We start from the raw sequence: 19,040 nt of genomic DNA, 5'->3' as shown, positions 1-19,040 counted from the left end.
AAACTGCACACAATTAAAGGGTGTAATTTGCCAAGTTGTGACATATGTCCACATCCCTAAAACCTTCACCACAACCAACATAGTGAACATAACCATCATTCTCAGAAGTTTACTCATGTCCTTTGTTGAGCTTTCCTTCCCAATCCCCCCGCCTCCCTTCCCCAGATAACCACTGAGCTGCTTCCTGTCACTATAGATTAGTTTGCATTTCCTAGAATTCTATATAAATGGAATCATTTAATATTTACCCTTTTTCTGTCTGACTTCTTTTATTCAGCGTAATTATTTCGAGTCCCTCCATGGTGCTGTGTGTGTGCATAGTTCTTTTTACTGCTAATTAGTAGTCCATTACATGAATCTACTACAACTTGTTTACCCATTCACATATTGACGGGCATTTGGGTTGTGTCTAGTTTTTTTTACTATTACAAATGAAGCTGGCATAAATATTCATGTACAGGCCTTTGATATGTGTGTTCATATCTCCTGAGTAAACACATAGGTGTGAAATGGCTGTCATATGGTAGACACACGTTTAACGTTTTAAGAAACTGCCAGACTTTTAAAAAGTGATCAGTCGTAGGAGTTCCATTTGCTTTACAGACTCAATAGTACTTGATCCAGTCAGACGGTCAGTGTTTTTCATTTTAGTCATTCTAGTAGGTAGATGGTGGTATCTCACTGTGGTATTCATTTGCATTTCTGTAATGACCTATGATGTTGAGCATCTTTTAATGTGCTTATTTGCCATCTTCATTCGCAAAATGTCTATTCAGATACTTTCCCATTTTTCAATTGGGTGGTTTTCTTATTGTTGAGTTTTGGAAGTCTTAATATATTCTGGATACAAGTTCTTTATCAAATTTATGCTTTGCAAAAATTTCCTTCTAGTGGCTTGTCTTTTTGTTTTTTTAAACATGGTTCTTTGAAGAGCAGTTTTCAGTTGTGATGAAATCCATTTAACTTTGTTATTTTATGGGTTGTGCTTTCAATGTTGTAGCCAGGGAATTTTTGACTAACTGAATGTCACAAGATTTTTGTCTGTTTTCTTCTAGAATTTTTATAGTTTTAGGTTTTGCATTTGTGTCTCTGATCCATTTGGAGTTAAGTATATATATTGTGTGAGGTATGGATTCGAGTTATTTTTGTTGTTGTTAATGGACAACAAACTTTTACAGCACCGTCATTTGAAAAACCATTCTTTTTGGTAAAATATTTTTTTAATATAAAAGCAGAACAGAGGTGCCTGGGTGGCTCAGTTGTTAAGCGTCTGCCTTCAGCTCAGGTCATGATCCCAGGGTCCTGGGATTGAGCCCCACATTGGGTTCTCTGCTCAGCGGGAAGCCTGCTTCTTCCTCTCCCACTCCCCCTGCTTGTGTTCCCTCTCTCCTGTCTCTCTCTCTCTGTCAAATAAATTAATTAATTAATTTTAAAAAATCTTAAAAAATAAATAAAAGTAGGACATTTGTAAAATACAGAAGAATATAAAGCCTACATCTTGCTAATCTTTAAAAAATAACTTACCTAGATACATTTAAGGTATTGTAGGAGTAGTTCTAAGTGTGTACTTTACAAAATTGGAATCATAGTATATTCTGTCTGGCTTTTTAAAATTTTAGCATTATATCAGTGTTTTCCCGTGTGATTTAATATTCTTTAAATGCATGGTTTTTAATGGCTACATGGTTATTCTGTCATAGATATATACTTTACCCCTTTTATTAGACATTATCAATTTTTATTCCTAAAATATACTTTGAGCATGCTTATACTTAAATCTTTGTTTCTCACCTTTCTTTTTTTTTTGCTTACGTTTAGAAATTTATCAGGTCAACATACATGAACATTTAAAGGGCTTTGATTACATATTTCCACAGTGTAGTCCAGAAAGTTTTAACGGTTTACACTCCCACCAGCAACTACTAACAAACTTTAATTCTTATGGCAAATTTCGTTCTTTTAAAAGCATCAGGGATGCTCTGGGACACCCTCTCTCTTGTTCTCCACAGCGTCTTTCTAACCTTCACTCTGGCCAAGTGCCTTGCTCCCCCTCATTCTCCTCATATGACCGTTCTACTTGGCACTGGTAAAGTTAAGCAAACTCCTTGCATCTCTTGCTTTTTTTACCAAAACATTTATGGGTTTGAATATACATTTCTCCCAGGTCAATAAAGAAGCCCCTTTTCTCATCTAAGATGAAAAGTTCTTCCTTTTCTCAGGCTCCCATTGTGCCCGGTCTCCCAGAATGCTCCATATTTCTTCCCTGCCTCTTTACCCTCACTCAGCACAGAAGCTGCCCCAGGTCTTCCCCACCTGACATCTTGAGTTGCCCCTCAGCTACCAGACTTTTTCTTCTCTTCCAGTGCAAAGCTCTTTGGAAGGAAGCATCCTTTTGTTGGAAGTCACTTCCTTCTTGCTCAACTGGCAATTCACATGGGAGTGTTTCTCCCTCCTCCTCCTTCCCCATTCTTGCCCTCCCTCCCACCCCATCCCACAGTCTTTCTTGCTGAAGTGTGGTGTCTTCATGCCTAAGTGGTGAGCTCTAGGCAAGAATTTCAGGGTGGTTCTAGAACTCATAGTAGCTTTGTCTTTTTGTGGGGCTCGCCATCTTTTTCTTCCTTCTCTTTGAAGCTCTGTCTCTGCCCTTCTCTTTAAATCAGAATGGCTGTCACTAGACACCAGCATGAGTTAACCAGTAACTTGGTTTGCATCTGTCTATATAAGAGTGAGCCACACAGCCCTGTCTACCTTCTTCGCATGTCCTTTGTCACTGTGGTCACTTAAGGACCTGTCAGCTTTCCTCTAGGAAATGCCTGTTTTTGCTATTTTTTCAGCTCTCTGCTTTAGACTACTCCAGCACCCAACTTCTGTATCTCATTCGAACAAGCATGCCCTATACCTTCTTCCCTCCCTCGGCACCCCTCCCACTACCCTAAGTGCTTGTTCTCAGTGCTTCAAAATTGCCCCACTTCTTAAATAAGTCAAACAGAGAAAGACATGTATCATATGATCTCACTGATATGAGGAATTCTTAATCGCAGGAAACAAACTGAGGGTTGCTGGAGTGGGGGTGGGGTGGGAGGGTTGGGGTGGCTGGGTGATAGACACTGGGGAGGGTATGTGCTCTGGTAAGCGCTGTGAATTGTGCAAGACTGTTGAATCTCAGATCTGTACCTCTGAAACAAATAATGCAATATATGTTAAGAAAAAAAAAAGAAGAAGAAGATAGCAGGAGGGGAAGAATGAAAGGGGGGGGAAATCCGGGGGGGAGACGAACCATGAGAGACGATGGACTCTGAAAAACAAACGGGGTTCTAGAGGGGAGGGGGGTGGGAGGATGGGTTAGCCTGGTGGTGGGTATTGAGGAGGGCACATTCTGCATGGAGCACTGGGTGTTATGCACAAACAATGAATCATGGAACACTTCATCTAAAACTAATGATGTAATGTATGGGGATTAACATAAGAATAAAAAAAAAAAAACTGCCCCACTTCTTATCATTAGTACGTGAGTGTATAATGTCCCAGCCACTTGGGATTCAGTGCACTTTTCTCATTTCAATCTTTACAATGTCTATAAACCACACTGCACCCCAGTCAGAGCATCATCTTAGAATCTGTAATCATCTGTGGTGCTCATCTCTGAGTTCTCCTGGCTAACTGGCGTGCCCCCCCACACCCCCATGGCCCCCCCTTTCTTTATTGTACTTTCTTCAAGGTAAAAATCACCAAAACTCCACTGTATGCGTTCTTTACTGTTGATTTGTCCTTCTAATAATACTGCCTTATGAGGCCAACTTTTATTTTAATTAACAGGCATATCACTTCACTTGACATAAGGTGTCTATCCCGTGGTCGCAGCTCTCTTGGACATCCTAGAGGACAGGGGTCACGCCTGTTTGTATCCCCAGTAATTTCAGATTGGTGCCATACGTAATAGGTGTTGGTAATATTTATTACATCAGTGTCAGCTACTTATCTTAATAGAGCGGGAGCCACGTACAATCAAGCGTTGACTCTGGGGGGTCTGAGGAAATGAAGCAGATGACTTCTGCAGAGAACTACCGGCAGTCCCTTTTCTCTCTTGATTAATGCTTATGTGGTAGGTCTTCCTTACGTATACTAACAGAACGAAGCTGTGGATAATCCAAAACCTTGAGTACTTTGGAGTACATGTTGGTGTTTCTTTGTGTGTTGCTGAAGATGGACCTGCCACCTGTGAATTCGCTTTAAAATGAATAATATTCTCCTCATAAAGACACACTCAGGACTGAGCAGTTGTCTATCTCCTTACTCTGCCTCTACTCTGGGGCGTTTCTGGTTTGCACCCTTGCCTGCGAACACATGGCCTTAGGGAAACGCTCATCGGGCAGGGTTTCTCCAAGCTGTTGTTTAGAACAAGATCTACACCTAAAAGGTTTTTCCAAAAACTGTTATAGATAAAATAGTGGATTTGTTTCAAATATAAATGAGGGAAATAAGCAGCAATTTTGAGGAATGACAGTAAACTGGGAGTAATATTTGAATGAAAATATGAACCATCTAGATAACTTGTGATTTAGGGGGGAAATCTATATATCTAGGGATATTGATTTATTTACTTTTCACTTTTCAGTTTACTGTAAATATTGTATGTGTTTCACGTTTGTTTCTAATGGGAATTGAGATAGATTTTCCATAAAGTATAAAAAATATAATGAATAAAAACCAATTTGGCTCATGTGCCATTAACCAGATTGGGTCGCACTTTTGGAATTTCAAACTAACTCTTCTTTTCTTTTTAGGTTGCCTCTTGGTGCTGCATTGGCCGTATTTGGCACCCAGAATGCTTCATTCTGTGATGGTCTATTAATAAGGTTACCTTGTAAAGTTTGGAGCAGGGCCTCAGGTAGGTGGCTTTTATCATTATATGGCATGGTTTTCAAAGTGATCCATTATTTCAGTTTCTGAATAATTTAAGATATCATATTAAAAGCTTTGAAAAGCATGCCACATAATAAGCATGCCACTTACTATTTCAAGGTCTATCAATATGGATTGTGTTCAGCAGGACTTTATTAATAGTTATAGTCTAATGGAAGGATTGAAATACTGGCAGTGAGCAGTCTTCCTTACTTTGTGCACAAAATGCATAGCTGCTGTAAAAGCTTATTTGTTCATGTTCCCCAAATAGCCTGCAGATGAACTCTTAAGCTCTTCTTTCTCCGAATCTTGCTTAGAGTGATAGACTATCGCATGTTACCGCTATGTCTTCTTCCTGTCGATTGGGAGGGATCCGATGAACTACGGGCAGATGGGGAGGGCTGCTCACTCTGCTTGCTGGGATGGGGCAGATGCTAGAATAAGGAACTCCGTGGGACAAGAGCAATTTGCTAGCCTTGTTGGAAAGGGGACACACCCCGGCATCTGGACTTCCCAGCCTGTAGGTGCAGCTCAGTGCCACAGAATCGAGGTATAGCGATACTTGGAAGTCCAGGCACCCTGGATGTGGGACCAGGTAAGTCTGTCAGCAGGACCTCACACACAGGATCGAGGTTTAGAGACCAGGACCCTCAGCCCTAGGGTAGGAAGAACGGTATGAACAAAGATGGCTGTGCCAACTGCCAGAGGATAGGCTCAAGGTCATAAACTCTACTGAGGGCAGGCAGGGGCCCAGCCCTTGGGAAAGGAGGACACAGGCTGAAAGCCAGGCAGGGTCCCACAGTATACATGAACAGAGCTTTACAATCAGACAAAAGGTACATAAACTAATCTGGCTAAAATTCCTAGTTACTTTGTTCCTTTCTCTTTTCTATAAAGCTTCATTGGCTATTTCCAAATGATAAGTCATAATGGATGCAGACTGCATGTACTTAAGGAGCTGTGCAATAGAACATTTGAAAGCAGACATGTTCTGAAAATCCAGGCCGATGGAGTGCACCCTGGCTGTGTCTCCTTGCCTGTCAGGTCACCTGCGGGCTTCTAAGTAGTACATGCCCACGTGTTCCTAGCTTTCAGCACCCCTGACAGAGACAGGAGGGACCCCCAGGTGGTTGTGATGCCCCCCTAAGTTTCTCCTCCTCCGCGAAAGCAAACTAACAGCCTCCTCCTACAGGGTTTGTCTTCTGAGCTTGCTTTACACTGATTTGAAATTGCAGAAACACCAAAACATGTTTATCTGCTGTTTTGATTCCCGAAATCCCTTATCAGGACTATAGTTATGTTCAACAAATATTTATCAAGTGTCTACTACATGCCAGGACACTGACCAGGTGCTGGGGGGTGAAAGGATGAATAATAGTCTCCCTGCAGATGAATTTAGAATTCCCGGGGGTGGGGGAGACAGGCCATTTCAAGGAGAGCTTCACAGTCTATATTAGAGGTAAAAGGCGCCCTTAGGGGTAAGGTTGTGAAGTTCTTTCTCGTTCAAGTAAAATCAGCCAAGGAATGTAATTATCAAATCTCTTCTGATTGTGACGGCCTGGGCGGTGTACATGTCCTCTGGAGGTGGAGGACGGAGTGGCCGCCCCGACTTGACATTTTTGCCTGGAACTGATCCTGTTTACTCAGCTGTATAGGAATATATAGAGGTGGTTGTTTCCAGAGGTGGTTGTGACCTGGACAGTCACAAGGGCATAACTTAAGGACAGATTAATGGCAAAAATAGAGCCTTCCCTGGATTGGACTCTTTTCCATGATACAGTTTAATGCTGCTCAAGATTTTGCACACACACACGCACACACACATTTAACATTGATAACTCCTCGTACACCCGTATACACTAGCCTATATTTCAAGTGCGCTTTACTTTGAGATGGCTTAAAACTAATTCTCTGCATGGGCTTTTGTAACTACATAAAACTTCTTGTCCTCATCACTTTTGTGTGAATATTTACTGTTTCTGCCTTCCGATTTGCATTTGAAGGCAGATGCAATAGGAGTGCTTGGAGAGTTCAAACGTGGAACCTAGATGATGCTGTGTTTGTCTAAATTAGGAGTATCAGGCAGTTAACCCTAAATGAGTGGAGGCATGTTCTCCAGATGTTTGGGGTCCGTCCGTGTGAATATTTTTAGAGTTGATGTCAGGCATTTTTGTTGTCGCCCCGGGAATATAAGAAGTCAGTGGTCATAAAAACAGCCCCTCACAATTTGGGAAATAGGCAGTTTTCAGATTGGGCTGACCTGTCAGTCACCTACTTTATACCTAGCCAGAGCACCAATATTTGGGAAATGTTTCATACCAAAAAACAAAGCCAGGAAAACCTCTAAAAACAGTTAAAGTTCTGATGAAGCATTCTTACTTGGTATTCACATATCATTGATTCTTTGCTCTCTCCCAAGCACCATTGCTTCCCTTTGTGCACAGTTCCCCTCACACATCCTCTTTGCAAATTTACTGACTAAAATTGCCCTATGTGACCAAAAGGGAATTACCTGGTATACCACCCCTGTGTATTTTTTTAGCTTTTTATTTTGATGAGATTACACAGCCTTAGGGGGAAGAATCCTCCATGTAGTTGTTAAAAGGAAATGCTGACTTCTAAGTTATGGATCATTAAAAGAGAGCTTTTAAAAGAGAAGAAAAAAATTTTTAACTTGACATTTATGTTCTATATAATAAATAACCAATGAAAATATTTCAGAATTGGAAGACAAAATCTGATGGTCTCTTCCTTCTGTCTGGATACTCCTAGAAAATGTAATAAAACAGCCATACCCGGGTTCAAGGTGGCCCAGAAGGAACATCCTAATTGTACAGAGAACTGATGTTGAGATTTGTTGGTTCCACTTTGGAATCCGTTGACTTTTTCCTGTTGGTTCTTAAAAACAAATAGATCTCCTTTTTCTCTTCACTTGTCTGTTGGCTTTTATTATTTGTATATTAAACATAAGGCTTTCTACGTATGAGTAAGGCTAAATTTTATGCTAAGTTTCAAAAGGGTTGTGCTAGAACTACATTTTAATGACCTGCTCAGAATTTGAAAACATCAAGTATAGTCATTCAAAACAGGCAGCCTTATTTTTACTAGTTTTAGTTAACTGTGACTTCTATAGGAAAACAAGCACTGTAGTTTTCAGTATTGGGGGCATAAAATGTGTTAATCAGGTACCTACTGACAACTTGGGTGGATCAGGCACAATCCCAGCTCTTTGCCCTGTCTCCTGCTTCTTTCTGTCCTCTTGAGGCATCAGGAGCCCCATCTCACCATCTACCTATCCAGCCATCCTTCCTGCTCTGTGCCAGGCCTGGGTTCAGGTACCAGGCGTGGTTTCACTTTAGCAATTTTTATTAGGAATGGGGACTGGATTGATATTACCTATGTGAACTAATTCCTTAGCAATGGATCAATCCGAGAAGGCTTGTTTTCTGAAACAAAACAAATATTTTAGATTTTACGGCAATTGCTGTTGTTTTAATCTAAGACTTTACAAATAGCCGGTAAGTTTCAAAAATACCTTTCTCCTGGCTTAGTTTGTTGGACCAAATTGTATCCGTACCGTGTTATTTTTTACTTGAACATAGATACGTATATTCTGTCCTATGTCCTAGGTCTGTTACAGTGATTGAGCAAACCTATAGTTCGTTTTGATGCTGGAAAGCACTTGCCCTGCTTTAATTATTTTCATTCATTAAAAAAAAAAAAAAACACTTTTATGGGAAACAGCAGTGAATAAATAAAACTGACACAGCTTCTGCCCCAATGCCGCCTACAGTCTATTTGTAATAGTCTTGCAAGATATACTTCTCCTTTTATTATCCATTAATAAGGGACTTTACAGACCTACAAAAATTGAATGCTGTAAAAATTTCCACGTAACGTTCACGATCAAAAAAATGTGCTAACTATGCCATTGCCCTTACTTCAGTACTGGTCCGCAGTTATGTTATCTTGTTCATTTCTTTCACATTATCCCAAGCTCTGTTGTGTTTCGTACATGTGAATTAAAATATTAACTGTTGTTAAGTTTCCTTTTGCAAGCTACCTGTTTATGCGAAAAACATGTTTTAAGCAAATGTTGACATTTTCTGCATTGTTTACTCCTGGTGTTTTATGATTAGCATATGGGAGCATAAATAAAGCTTTGATTATCGATGGCCTTTGCCCTTAATCATCAAAGTGTATATTTGATTTTTAACTTAATTATGAAAGAATTATTGATGCAGGTAAGTGTTGTAAAAATTCACAGCTGTTAGACAAATGACAGTCAGAGTTGTGGAATGGCAAGGATAGAAACAGTTTCCAATACAGGGCTGTTCTTATGCCTGCATCCTCATAGGAATTTGTTTTAGTAGATCCTCTGATGTATGATTCATTTTTGCTGGTTATGTTTCTGTGTGAGTCACTGTTTTAGAATGTAAAACATAGGACAATGAACATGTGTGTGTGCACGCACACACAATGTTCCCTTTACTTACTGTTTTTATGTATGCAAAGTTGCCCTAGAAAATAAATGTGTGTTCTTGTACCAGCAAAAACTGGAAGGGCATCCTGAAGTGTGACTTTCTCAGGGCGAGTTGAAATGGGTATATGGGTATATTGCTTCACAATTCTTAGATCAAGGCAAAGAAGAATTTTAATCCTTTGAAAAGCATAATAACCGCTCTTTGACACATAAAAAAGAAAGATAGGAGTACACATTTTGTTGTAGACTTTTCAGAATAGTAGTTACAATACTTTTTAAAAGTCTTTCTTATCTCTATAAAAAAGAACACAGATAATTTTAGTTGACATTTTAGTTAGGATTACATAAATGCAAACGGTATATTTTTCAGTGTTTATTTTATCAAGCCAAATAATAATGAACTCTAACTGGCTCCCGGTTTCCTTTGTTTGGGGAAATAATTAGCAGCCCTTTGAAATTAGTGGGTCACTCATAAGAACTCAAAATAGTTAGATTGAAGTTAGGGAAATTAACTGTGACTTTGGAATTATGTTTTGTGATAAGATGAATGAAAATGATGGCTTTATTATTTTATTTCAGGCTAAAATATGTAATGGGTAATTTGTAGACTATAGTAATATTTTAAATCAAGATAGAAATTTTAAACTGTATTGAAATACTTTATTAAAAGAAGCAAAGTCTTATATTTGTTTCCTTTTGGGGGTCATATTGGCAGCTCTGATAGGGAAAATAGGCACTATTCCCTGTTCTTGTCTTTTAAATGTAATAATGGGATTTATCCACTTGCGTATTTGGTTTGCCAACCTACCCTTCTCCTAGAATGCAGCCATATAAGAGTGAAAAAGGAATTTTAAGGCTTATGCCCCTTCTTGACCACATACATGCTGTCAGGATATTCAGCTTCTATGAGCCTCTCACCTTAAAATGGCAGTGATAATAAATGCATCCACCTCTCGGGTCCATTGAATTTTCCAGAGAGGTCATAGAGATGAAAACACTCTACACTTCAAGGTATTTATATTATTAAAATAACACAATACACAGAACAGGCTTTCATGTTCGTAACTACCCTACCAAAACCTCAGTATGTGCCCTGGGCAAGTAAGTATTTACAAAGTTAATTTTATTATTTTGCAATTTTGATGTGCGGAATTCAGTTCTTCCGTTTATGCATGTCCTGTGCTTTACAAAAGAATGGAGCTTTTGCTTTAACTTTTTAAATATCTTTTATTAGTCTGAATTTTTATTTTTCTTGTTTTTTTAAACTATGAGAATATGCTGCTTTCAAATATACCTTTATTATTTTTGTAATGATGCTTGAATGTTCTCTAGCAAATATTTTATTTATGCACCAAATTCTATGTGAAAATTTGATATCAGGAGAAATTAATTAGATTTGTGTTTGGAACGTTACGTAAAATTGTTTCCATTTAGCTTGTCATTGGTGAATCCTTTTATTATTGTATTTTAACCCATTTGATTTATATTATCCCCCTCATGTTCTTAAAATCACGATTTCTGAACGTTCATCTTTAAAATATTCAGAGCTTATTAATCTCTTTATGCCCTGTAGTCTCTACAGTAGATAATCCTGGTTGTTTTTTCTGCCTTTTGACCATTCTTTTCACATTTACTTGTACAATCAAGAATTATTAACAGATTTTTTCCTCTATGCATGTTCTTAGTTTACTGAAGATCATGCCAATAGGCATTTTTTACAGATATTTTAAGATTTTTCGACAATGATCTTTTAAAACCCAATGATGCCTTGTTTCTGATACCTCTGCAGCAAACCCATATTTAACTTCCCTTGCACGCTTTTGAAATCTAAAGAGTGCAGAGTTATTGCTACATTTTAGCAGTCAGCAGGTGTTGCAGGTAACAAAAGTGCAGCTCAGAGAGGCCCGCCTTGCACAAGTGTGTGCCCTGTGGGCAGATGAGGTGCTTTCTTCAGGAGTCTGCTCTTTGGTGAGGTTCCAGATGCACAGAGTTTGTCTCTTCCATGAAATTATTAAGCTTAATGAAATTTTGATCAGTTTGGTTTACAGAGAGTAACCCTAATATCCATTTCTCTCAGTAGGCAAGTTAGATTTAAAAAAATTAAAAACTGAATTTGGGAAAGAAGTGGGGAGTCATTCAGCATCACAAAATGCCATTTATATAGGTAATACTACTTTACTTTTTGTTTCTGCATTTATTTGGTTATGTAAGTGTGCTTAGAACTAATAAAAATTTGCAACTGGTGAAAATTAATGCATGACTCGTCAGCAGAGTATGGAATGTAAGCATGTGCCATGAAATTGCAATTCTTTTATCCTTTATTTTCCATCATTTACATACTGATTCCATTTAGAGTGTAGTCCATTCTTATTTTTTGTTTCACAGATCGGCCAAAATGGGAAGGACTGGATTCCGCTCTCTTCCACGAAGAGTCAATGGGACTGGCTAAGATCAAGGTCTGAGGCTTTTTCCATCTGTCATCAGGTATGCATTGAACAAGAATCACTACAGTTTTATGCATGTATCCTTAAAGTATTTGATATGCATATTATGAATGTGGACTTTTATTCAATGTTGAGCTCACAACCTTATATTATCCTGTAGTTTTAAATGCACCTATAACTAATTTGAGTTTTGTAATATGTTGAGATGAAAAGATATTATTAGCCATGAAAAAATTTCAGCTGGTCTTAGAAAAGTGTAATATTTGAAATCTACAGTTCTTCATTGCTCAGTATGTACATGCAAAGATAACAGAATTCACTTGTTACTCCCTATTGAGTATCACCAAATTTAATATAATCAAATGTTTGTATATTGTTTCATGGTGTACTTTCAATACCTTTTTTTCATTGACTTAGAAGTTATCATTTTTTTCTCAACTGGAATTCTCTGCTCCTTATGCTTGGAACTCTTAACACAACAATAACAAATATGACCAGTCTTTGAAATATTTTCAGATACTAGTTATATACAGGGACTTAGATACTTGGCATTCCATGTTGATTTTACAGTTGACAAATTTATCAGCTTATTTCCCACAGTGCTCTAAATAGGTGCATAAAAGCATCATGTTAGGAAATCAAAGAGTCAGAATTACTGTTTTTTTCCTGCCTTGGCAGAGTGCTTTCTACCAATTTACAGTGTCATTGCCGGTCACAGCAGAATAGCTGCGTAGATAGTTCTGGGAGAGCTAGAGAAGTTGGCTCTTGAATGGGAATGTAGCAGGGAAAGAACAAGTCCCTGAAGTTCAGGAAATCTAAAACCAGGGGAGCATATTATGTTAGCATATTAGTAATGTCAGTTGTGTTAACTGTGTTAACGTCACTTTTAAACTGCAGAGGAGATTTAGACAGTTTGCACAGCTTGAAGGGAAGGCCTTGTCAAGGTGTCTCCTTACTGAGGAAGAAAGGGTGCACAAAGCAGACACTGGTTAATTTGCCCACAGGCCTTACCTTTTAATCAAGTGAGTGGATAACTGCCCTATTTTGCCTATTTAGTGACAGCCTCTACATTAAAGCACAGCGGGATCTACTGTAATATACATGTAGTCTTACAGAAATTAGGTTAAATTTAGGGCCCCTGCAAAAGTATAACTGGAATCTGCAGAACTCAGTAGACATACCTAGCTTGTAAAGGCAAACTAGGGCCAGTCCGATGCCAAAACAAGGGCTATAAAGAAAGTGGTTTTCGTTTGTTTCTAAATACATAATAGGATGAAAAATACAACTGAGTCGTAGTTGATTAATCATCATTTAGCCACGCGCAGTTTTCACTTCAAAAAGCAGATCTTTTTTAAGAGACATTTCTGTGTCTCTTAAGAGTACATTTCCAGACTGGCGCTCATGAAACTCGAGTCCCCTTTAACTCTTTTATATCAGGTGGATCTTTGGAGAGTTGGTTTCTTACTCTGAGAAATACAGTTGATAATATTCACTATCTCTTGTCCATGAATTTCCAAAGGTTCCAATCAATTTAAACATTTTTGTTTAAGTAGACATAATCTTTGCTGTACGATCTGTACATGTCATTCTTCCTCACAGCACCCATAGTGAATTGAAACTCTGATACACCTTTTACCTGAAATGCCTCCATAATGATGTGTCCTCGCACAGGTATTGTGCTCCAAGCCAAAAGTCGCACTGGTGTACTGCCCACGGGTTACAGGTGTGCCAAAGACTGATCCCCTCAGCTCTTGGGGAGGCCTGAGGACTCTGGCTCATCCACTAACCTCAGTGTGCCCAATGAACAGAATCATTTTCTGTGATGTGCAAAAAGGTGAGGAAAATTACCTCGACCAAATCTTCCCCCCCCCACAAATGATAAGGAGCCCTGATCCTCACCTCAAATAACTTCACAAGGTGTTACCATTCCCAGAATGCATATTTGTTACGAAGAGAAGTCATTCCCACTCTTGACTCGGAAATCCCTCTGTGTGTGATGACATGGTATTGAGAGCAAATTTCCACTCTGGGTGGTGCCTTCAACTCTTTCAGGCCTCCCGTGTCTGCATTAAGCACTTTTTCCATGGGCCAAACGGTTCACAGGGTGCCTAAAAGAGTTTCCAGTCTCTTATCTGTATTTCTCTATAACACAGAGTCTGACTAGAGTTGACGTGCACAAATTAAGAGGCTTTTTCGACCTTAAGATATTTGCAGAAATATTTTTCTGTTCTTAATCAGATTTCTGTTGTCTAATCCCGTGTCAAAATTGAAGCTTCATAATGCTACTTTGAGTGTCATGTTTTGATGCTTCGTGAGAGTTCCTGAAATCACTACTGCTTTCCCTAAGTACAACATTTGTCAGGTGGAATTTCTAGGGGGGGTGTGAACTGTTCATTCTGAGCAATGCGTTAATGTGTATTTTGGCAAATGTAAAGAAACCTACAGATATTACATTAGACCAGCTGAATCCATTTTATGGTTTCTTTTTGAATTCAAAAGCATCACATAGCAAATAAAAATTTAAAAAATTAAATTTAGTTACAAACTAGTTGTTTCTTATTTTTTTTTCCAGTCCCTTTTTGCTTTCTTTTACGACCACATGAAACTTGAGAAGCCACCTAAAGCTAAATCATTTAGTGGAGTTGGGCAGTTCCCAAGTGTCCAACAAGAAGGCCTGCTTTAGGCTGCGATGGCCACTGTCATTCCTGGTGATTTGTCAGAAGTAAGAGATACCCAGAAAGTCCCTTCAGGGAAACGTAAGCGTGGTGAAACCAAACCAAGAAAAAACTTTCCTTGCCAACTGTGTGACAAGGCCTTTAACAGTGTTGAGAAATTAAAGGTTCACTCCTACTCTCACACAGGAGAGAGGCCCTACAAGTGCATACAACAAGACTGCACCAAGGCCTTTGTTTCTAAGTACAAATTACAAAGGTATTAAACTCTATTTGTCTTTCAGATTATATTTTCTATTATGTTGGCCCATGTCAAGCCATTGTAAACGTATATATGATTGTATACACGTTCTTGAGCTGCTTTGCAGAGAGGAAATGTTAACGTAGATTAGACGTTGGCTAGCTTTAGTATTCTAAGTCACATACTTTGATGTCTTAGTGTCTTTGGATTTTTTTTTTTTTTAATGAAATGCTTACTGAGAGTAGAATTTCCATTTGTGCAAAGAGAGTACAAGGAGAGGGTATGGACGTTTACGTGAGTATGTTGAGTCTCGCTCATTGGCTGCTGTAGTAATAGCTACGAACCAGCGAATCCTGAAGTGGCCACTTCAGCGGCTCGAGCTCTGCAGCGCTGAGGGGTATTGACTGTCCTCGTAGCGCATGTTCAGTTAAAGCGTGTCCGTTAGCAGGGAGCCTCTGTGTTAGCATAGCAGCTTAGCTTCCATTTGAAAAGTGACTCCCTGCCATTTGTGTCGTGATACTGACAGAATATGTCTGTGTTTCAAGGCACATGGCTACTCATTCTCCTGAGAAAACCCACAAGTGTAATTATTGTGAGAAAATGTTTCACCGGAAAGATCACCTGAAGAATCACCTCCATACGCACGACCCCAACAAAGAGACGTTTAAGTGTGAAGAGTGTGGCAAGAACTACAACACCAAGCTCGGGTTCAAGCGTCACCTGGCCTTGCATGCCGCGACGAGCGGCGACCTCACCTGCAAGGTCTGCCTGCAGACTTTCGAGAGCACGGGAGTGCTGCTGGAGCACCTTAAATCGCACGCCGGCAAGTCGTCCGGCGGGGTGAAAGAGAAAAAGCACCAGTGCGAGCACTGCGATCGCCGCTTCTACACCCGGAAGGACGTCCGGAGACACATGGTGGTGCACACGGGAAGGAAGGACTTCCTCTGTCAGTACTGTGCACAGAGATTCGGGCGGAAGGATCACCTGACTCGACACATGAAGAAGAGTCACAATCAAGAACTTCTGAAGGTCAAAACAGAACCGGTGGACTTTCTGGATCCATTCACCTGCAACGTTTCTGTGCCTATAAAAGATGAGCTCCTGCCGGTGATGTCCTTACCTTCCAGCGAACTGTTGTCAAAGCCATTCACAAACACTCTGCAGTTAAACCTCTATAACACTCCGTTTCAGTCCATGCAGAGCTCGGGACCTGCCCACCAAATGATCACGACTTTACCTTTGGGAATGACGTGCCCAATAGATATGGACGCTGTCCATCCTTCTCACCACCTTTCTTTCAAATACCCATTCAGTTCTACCTCATATGCCATTTCTATTCCTGAAAAAGAACAGCCACTAAAGGGGGAGATTGAGAGTTATCTGATGGAGCTGCAAGGTGGCGTGCCCTCCTCATCCCAGGATTCCCAAGCATCATCATCTAAACTAGGGTTGGATCCTCAGGTCGGGTCCCTCGATGATGGTGCAGGGGACCTCTCCCTGTCAAAAAGCTCTATTTCTATCAGTGACCCCCTAAACACGCCCGCCTTGGATTTTTCCCAGTTGTTTAATTTCATACCCCTCAATGGCCCTCCCTATAATCCTATCTCAGTGGGGAGCCTTGGAATGAGCTATTCCCAAGAAGAAGCTCATTCTTCTGTGTCTCAGCTGCCCCCCCAGACACAGGATCTTCAGGATCCTGCAAACACTCTAGGGCTCGGCTCCCTGCACTCCCTGTCAGCAGCGTTCACCAGTAGCTTCAGCACGAGCACCACACTGCCACGTTTCCATCAAGCTTTTCAGTAGGAGTCCAAGACGTGGACTGATTACAGAAACCTACGTGTAGCCCTGCCTTAGATGACCATTTTTATTTTAGTGCCTACTTTAAAACAGCATAAAAACTTCTGCTTTTGTACAGTACCAATTTTCATTAAGCCAGTATGAAATAGAAACAGGCTTTATACATGAGCTTTGGAACCATTTGCGTTCAGTTATGTTTACCTGGGTATTTTGTCCACACTCACTGCCAATTGTCGTATATTAAGATGATTTTTCCTCTAGGAAAGCCATTATTAGCAGTAAAGTCTTACGAGTCCCACGTTTAAATCGCTTTGAGATCTTAAAATTTTCAGTTCTGTCCAATAACAGTGGCTCTACCTTTTGACATTTGGCTCATTAAAGATTTTTGCAATAGAATGTACATTTTCTAAAATGTATATGAATAACCTGAGTTTTTAAATTTTTACTAGTCTCTAAATGGATTCATAAGGAAATGTTCTCAGATGAATTCAGAATCCAGTTTGGGGAGATAATAGATGTTTCTTAGATATACCGTAATTTCAGGTCAGTATATTTTGAAGATTTTGCTATTGTCTGGCTCAAATATTTGCCGTCTATATTATGCACATATAAGGAAAACAAAACCTAAACACAAAGCACCAGTACTTATAGCAAAAAGAGACTCCTGGTGAGGTGACGCGGCATTCCATGTTGCTCAGTAGTTGGCCTAAAACTCGTACGCAGGATATTTTGCCACGTTGCAAAGTTGCTCTCTTTCCCATTTAATAGTACTCATCGTGTTACGGCATCGGAGTCTTCAGAGTCGACGTATGGCTAGATCTCTTTCATCTTTCACGGCCAAAGGGTGGGTCAAGTGCAGCCAGCAATTCTATTTTAATTGTCAGTCCACAGTTAGTCCAGAATCGAGAGCCACTGTGGAACCACAGATGTCAGGGGTGTTTATCCCAGAGTGGACTGTCTCTTCTTCTGTGGCGGGATAGTCTCCTAAGAAGAAAGATAGATGTATGAAGCACTTGGTTCAGCTTGGGAACTGGTCTAGGGATCCTGGCCCTTGTTGCCAGGGTTGGAAACTAGACTCTTCAGGAGTAAAGGAAAAGCATATCGCTCACATCACTTCTTGTGAACTTAATACAGTTTTCTCTCCCATAAGAGCCCCAAGCAGAAAACAAAACAACAGCCCTACCCCCATGGTATCTTTCTTACTCCGTGTTGATTTTTCTTTCCTTGCTATCTTCGGATGGAGACTTTAAAATTAAATGCATTAGAAAACTATTTGAGGAATGACCACAAGGTTTTAAGCGACTAAAAATATATACAGTAAAACCCCTTTTACACGTCTCTGGGAAATCGGGGGAGAGTTGCAAATCAGTTGAATTTGTAGTGGGGCGGGAATCTAAAGCAAAACAAGCACTGTCTTAATGTGAAAGTAACAATCAAGAATATTGTGTTGACTGAATAAAATAGTTACTGTGGGCTTTCCTCAGATTAGACAACCACCATAACCTTTTTGAAGGTCAGTTTATACTTTTCTAAATATTGGTTGGGACATCAGCCTCCGAAACATATCTATTAAGCACTTGTTAACACCTTATTTTGGGACCCTGTCTTTTGGGGTGGGTATGAAGGGGAAGGTTTATAGAAGAGTATATATCTCTTTAAAAAAAAAAAAAAAAAGAAAGAAAAATATTTTCTGAGCACTCATTAGCCCTATACAGAAGCTTGTTTTTTCATTTATAGGGCCAATTATCACTGCAGATTGCGATGTTTACCAAGAATTTCTTAAAAATGAGTGCAGATTACTGAATATAATACATTATTTAAAATATTTGGGAGTAATAATTTGTGGAGAAATGTAAATTGTAATAATGTAAATGGGGGTTTCACTATATATATTATACACACACACACATACATACACACACACATACACACATATATCGCACTTCATAGAATCAGAGTTGCTCTCTTAAGGGAGCTTTGGCTCCTGATATTTTATCATGCTCCTATTTTTTTTTAAATTCTAGGAGCAGTAGTTTTTATACTTATGTATTTAAATTTTATTATAAAAAATTACATTTTATAAAAAAAAGTGTGTTCCAAAGGCATTAAAATTATATATGTTTTAATAAGGAAATACATTTAAAATTTTTCAAACTGCTCCTAAGCTTTTGATTAGGAGAATATTTGCTCTGAAAGTAGGCTTTTAGCTCTGCTTTATTACTGCTTCCTTTAGTTTCTATGAAACAGATTGCTTACTTAAATCATTAGTTGAATGATTAGTGTTCAATATTGCTTTAATTGCCATTAAAAAAAGGAAAAAGAAATTGGTGACAGAGCACAAATAAATAGAAAACCTATTTTTACGCAGCCGTCACAAATACAAGTGTAGAAGCACTACTTTACTTTGTCTAAAATTTGCTTAAGGAGAAGTCAAGTCAATGACCTGAGACGTCGGCCTTAACAGGCTGTATCTCACTGCTAATAAACAATTAAAAAGGGAG

General features: G+C 39.3%; 1 protein-coding gene across 2 annotated transcripts in view; it reads left to right on the top strand.

The window, feature by feature from the left end:
* The window catches only part of PLAG1 (PLAG1 zinc finger), a 48,384-nt gene extending 29,808 nt beyond the window's left edge, over window positions 1–18,576 (top strand). Inside the window, exons 2-5 of one of the 2 annotated variants that reach the window (XM_035011178.1) lie at window positions 11,771–11,869; window positions 13,501–13,663; window positions 14,402–14,760; window positions 15,288–18,576. In XM_035011178.1, coding sequence (XP_034867069.1) covers window positions 14,519–14,760; window positions 15,288–16,545 — 1,500 coding nt within the window. In that variant the 5' untranslated portion in view covers window positions 11,771–11,869; window positions 13,501–13,663; window positions 14,402–14,518 and the 3' untranslated portion in view covers window positions 16,546–18,576. The remainder of the gene's footprint in view (window positions 1–11,770; window positions 11,870–13,500; window positions 13,664–14,401; window positions 14,761–15,287) is intronic. The other variant, XM_035011180.1, reaches the window with a different exon arrangement.
* Window positions 18,577–19,040: the final 464 nt, after the last annotated feature.

The sequence above is a fragment of the Mirounga leonina genome, unplaced genomic scaffold, assembly GCF_011800145.1.
Source record: "Mirounga leonina isolate KUSES-001 unplaced genomic scaffold, KU_Mleo_1.0 Mir_165, whole genome shotgun sequence".
Classification (NCBI taxonomy): domain Eukaryota; kingdom Metazoa; phylum Chordata; class Mammalia; order Carnivora; family Phocidae; genus Mirounga; species Mirounga leonina.
This window is presented reverse-complemented; position numbering and strand designations above follow the sequence as displayed.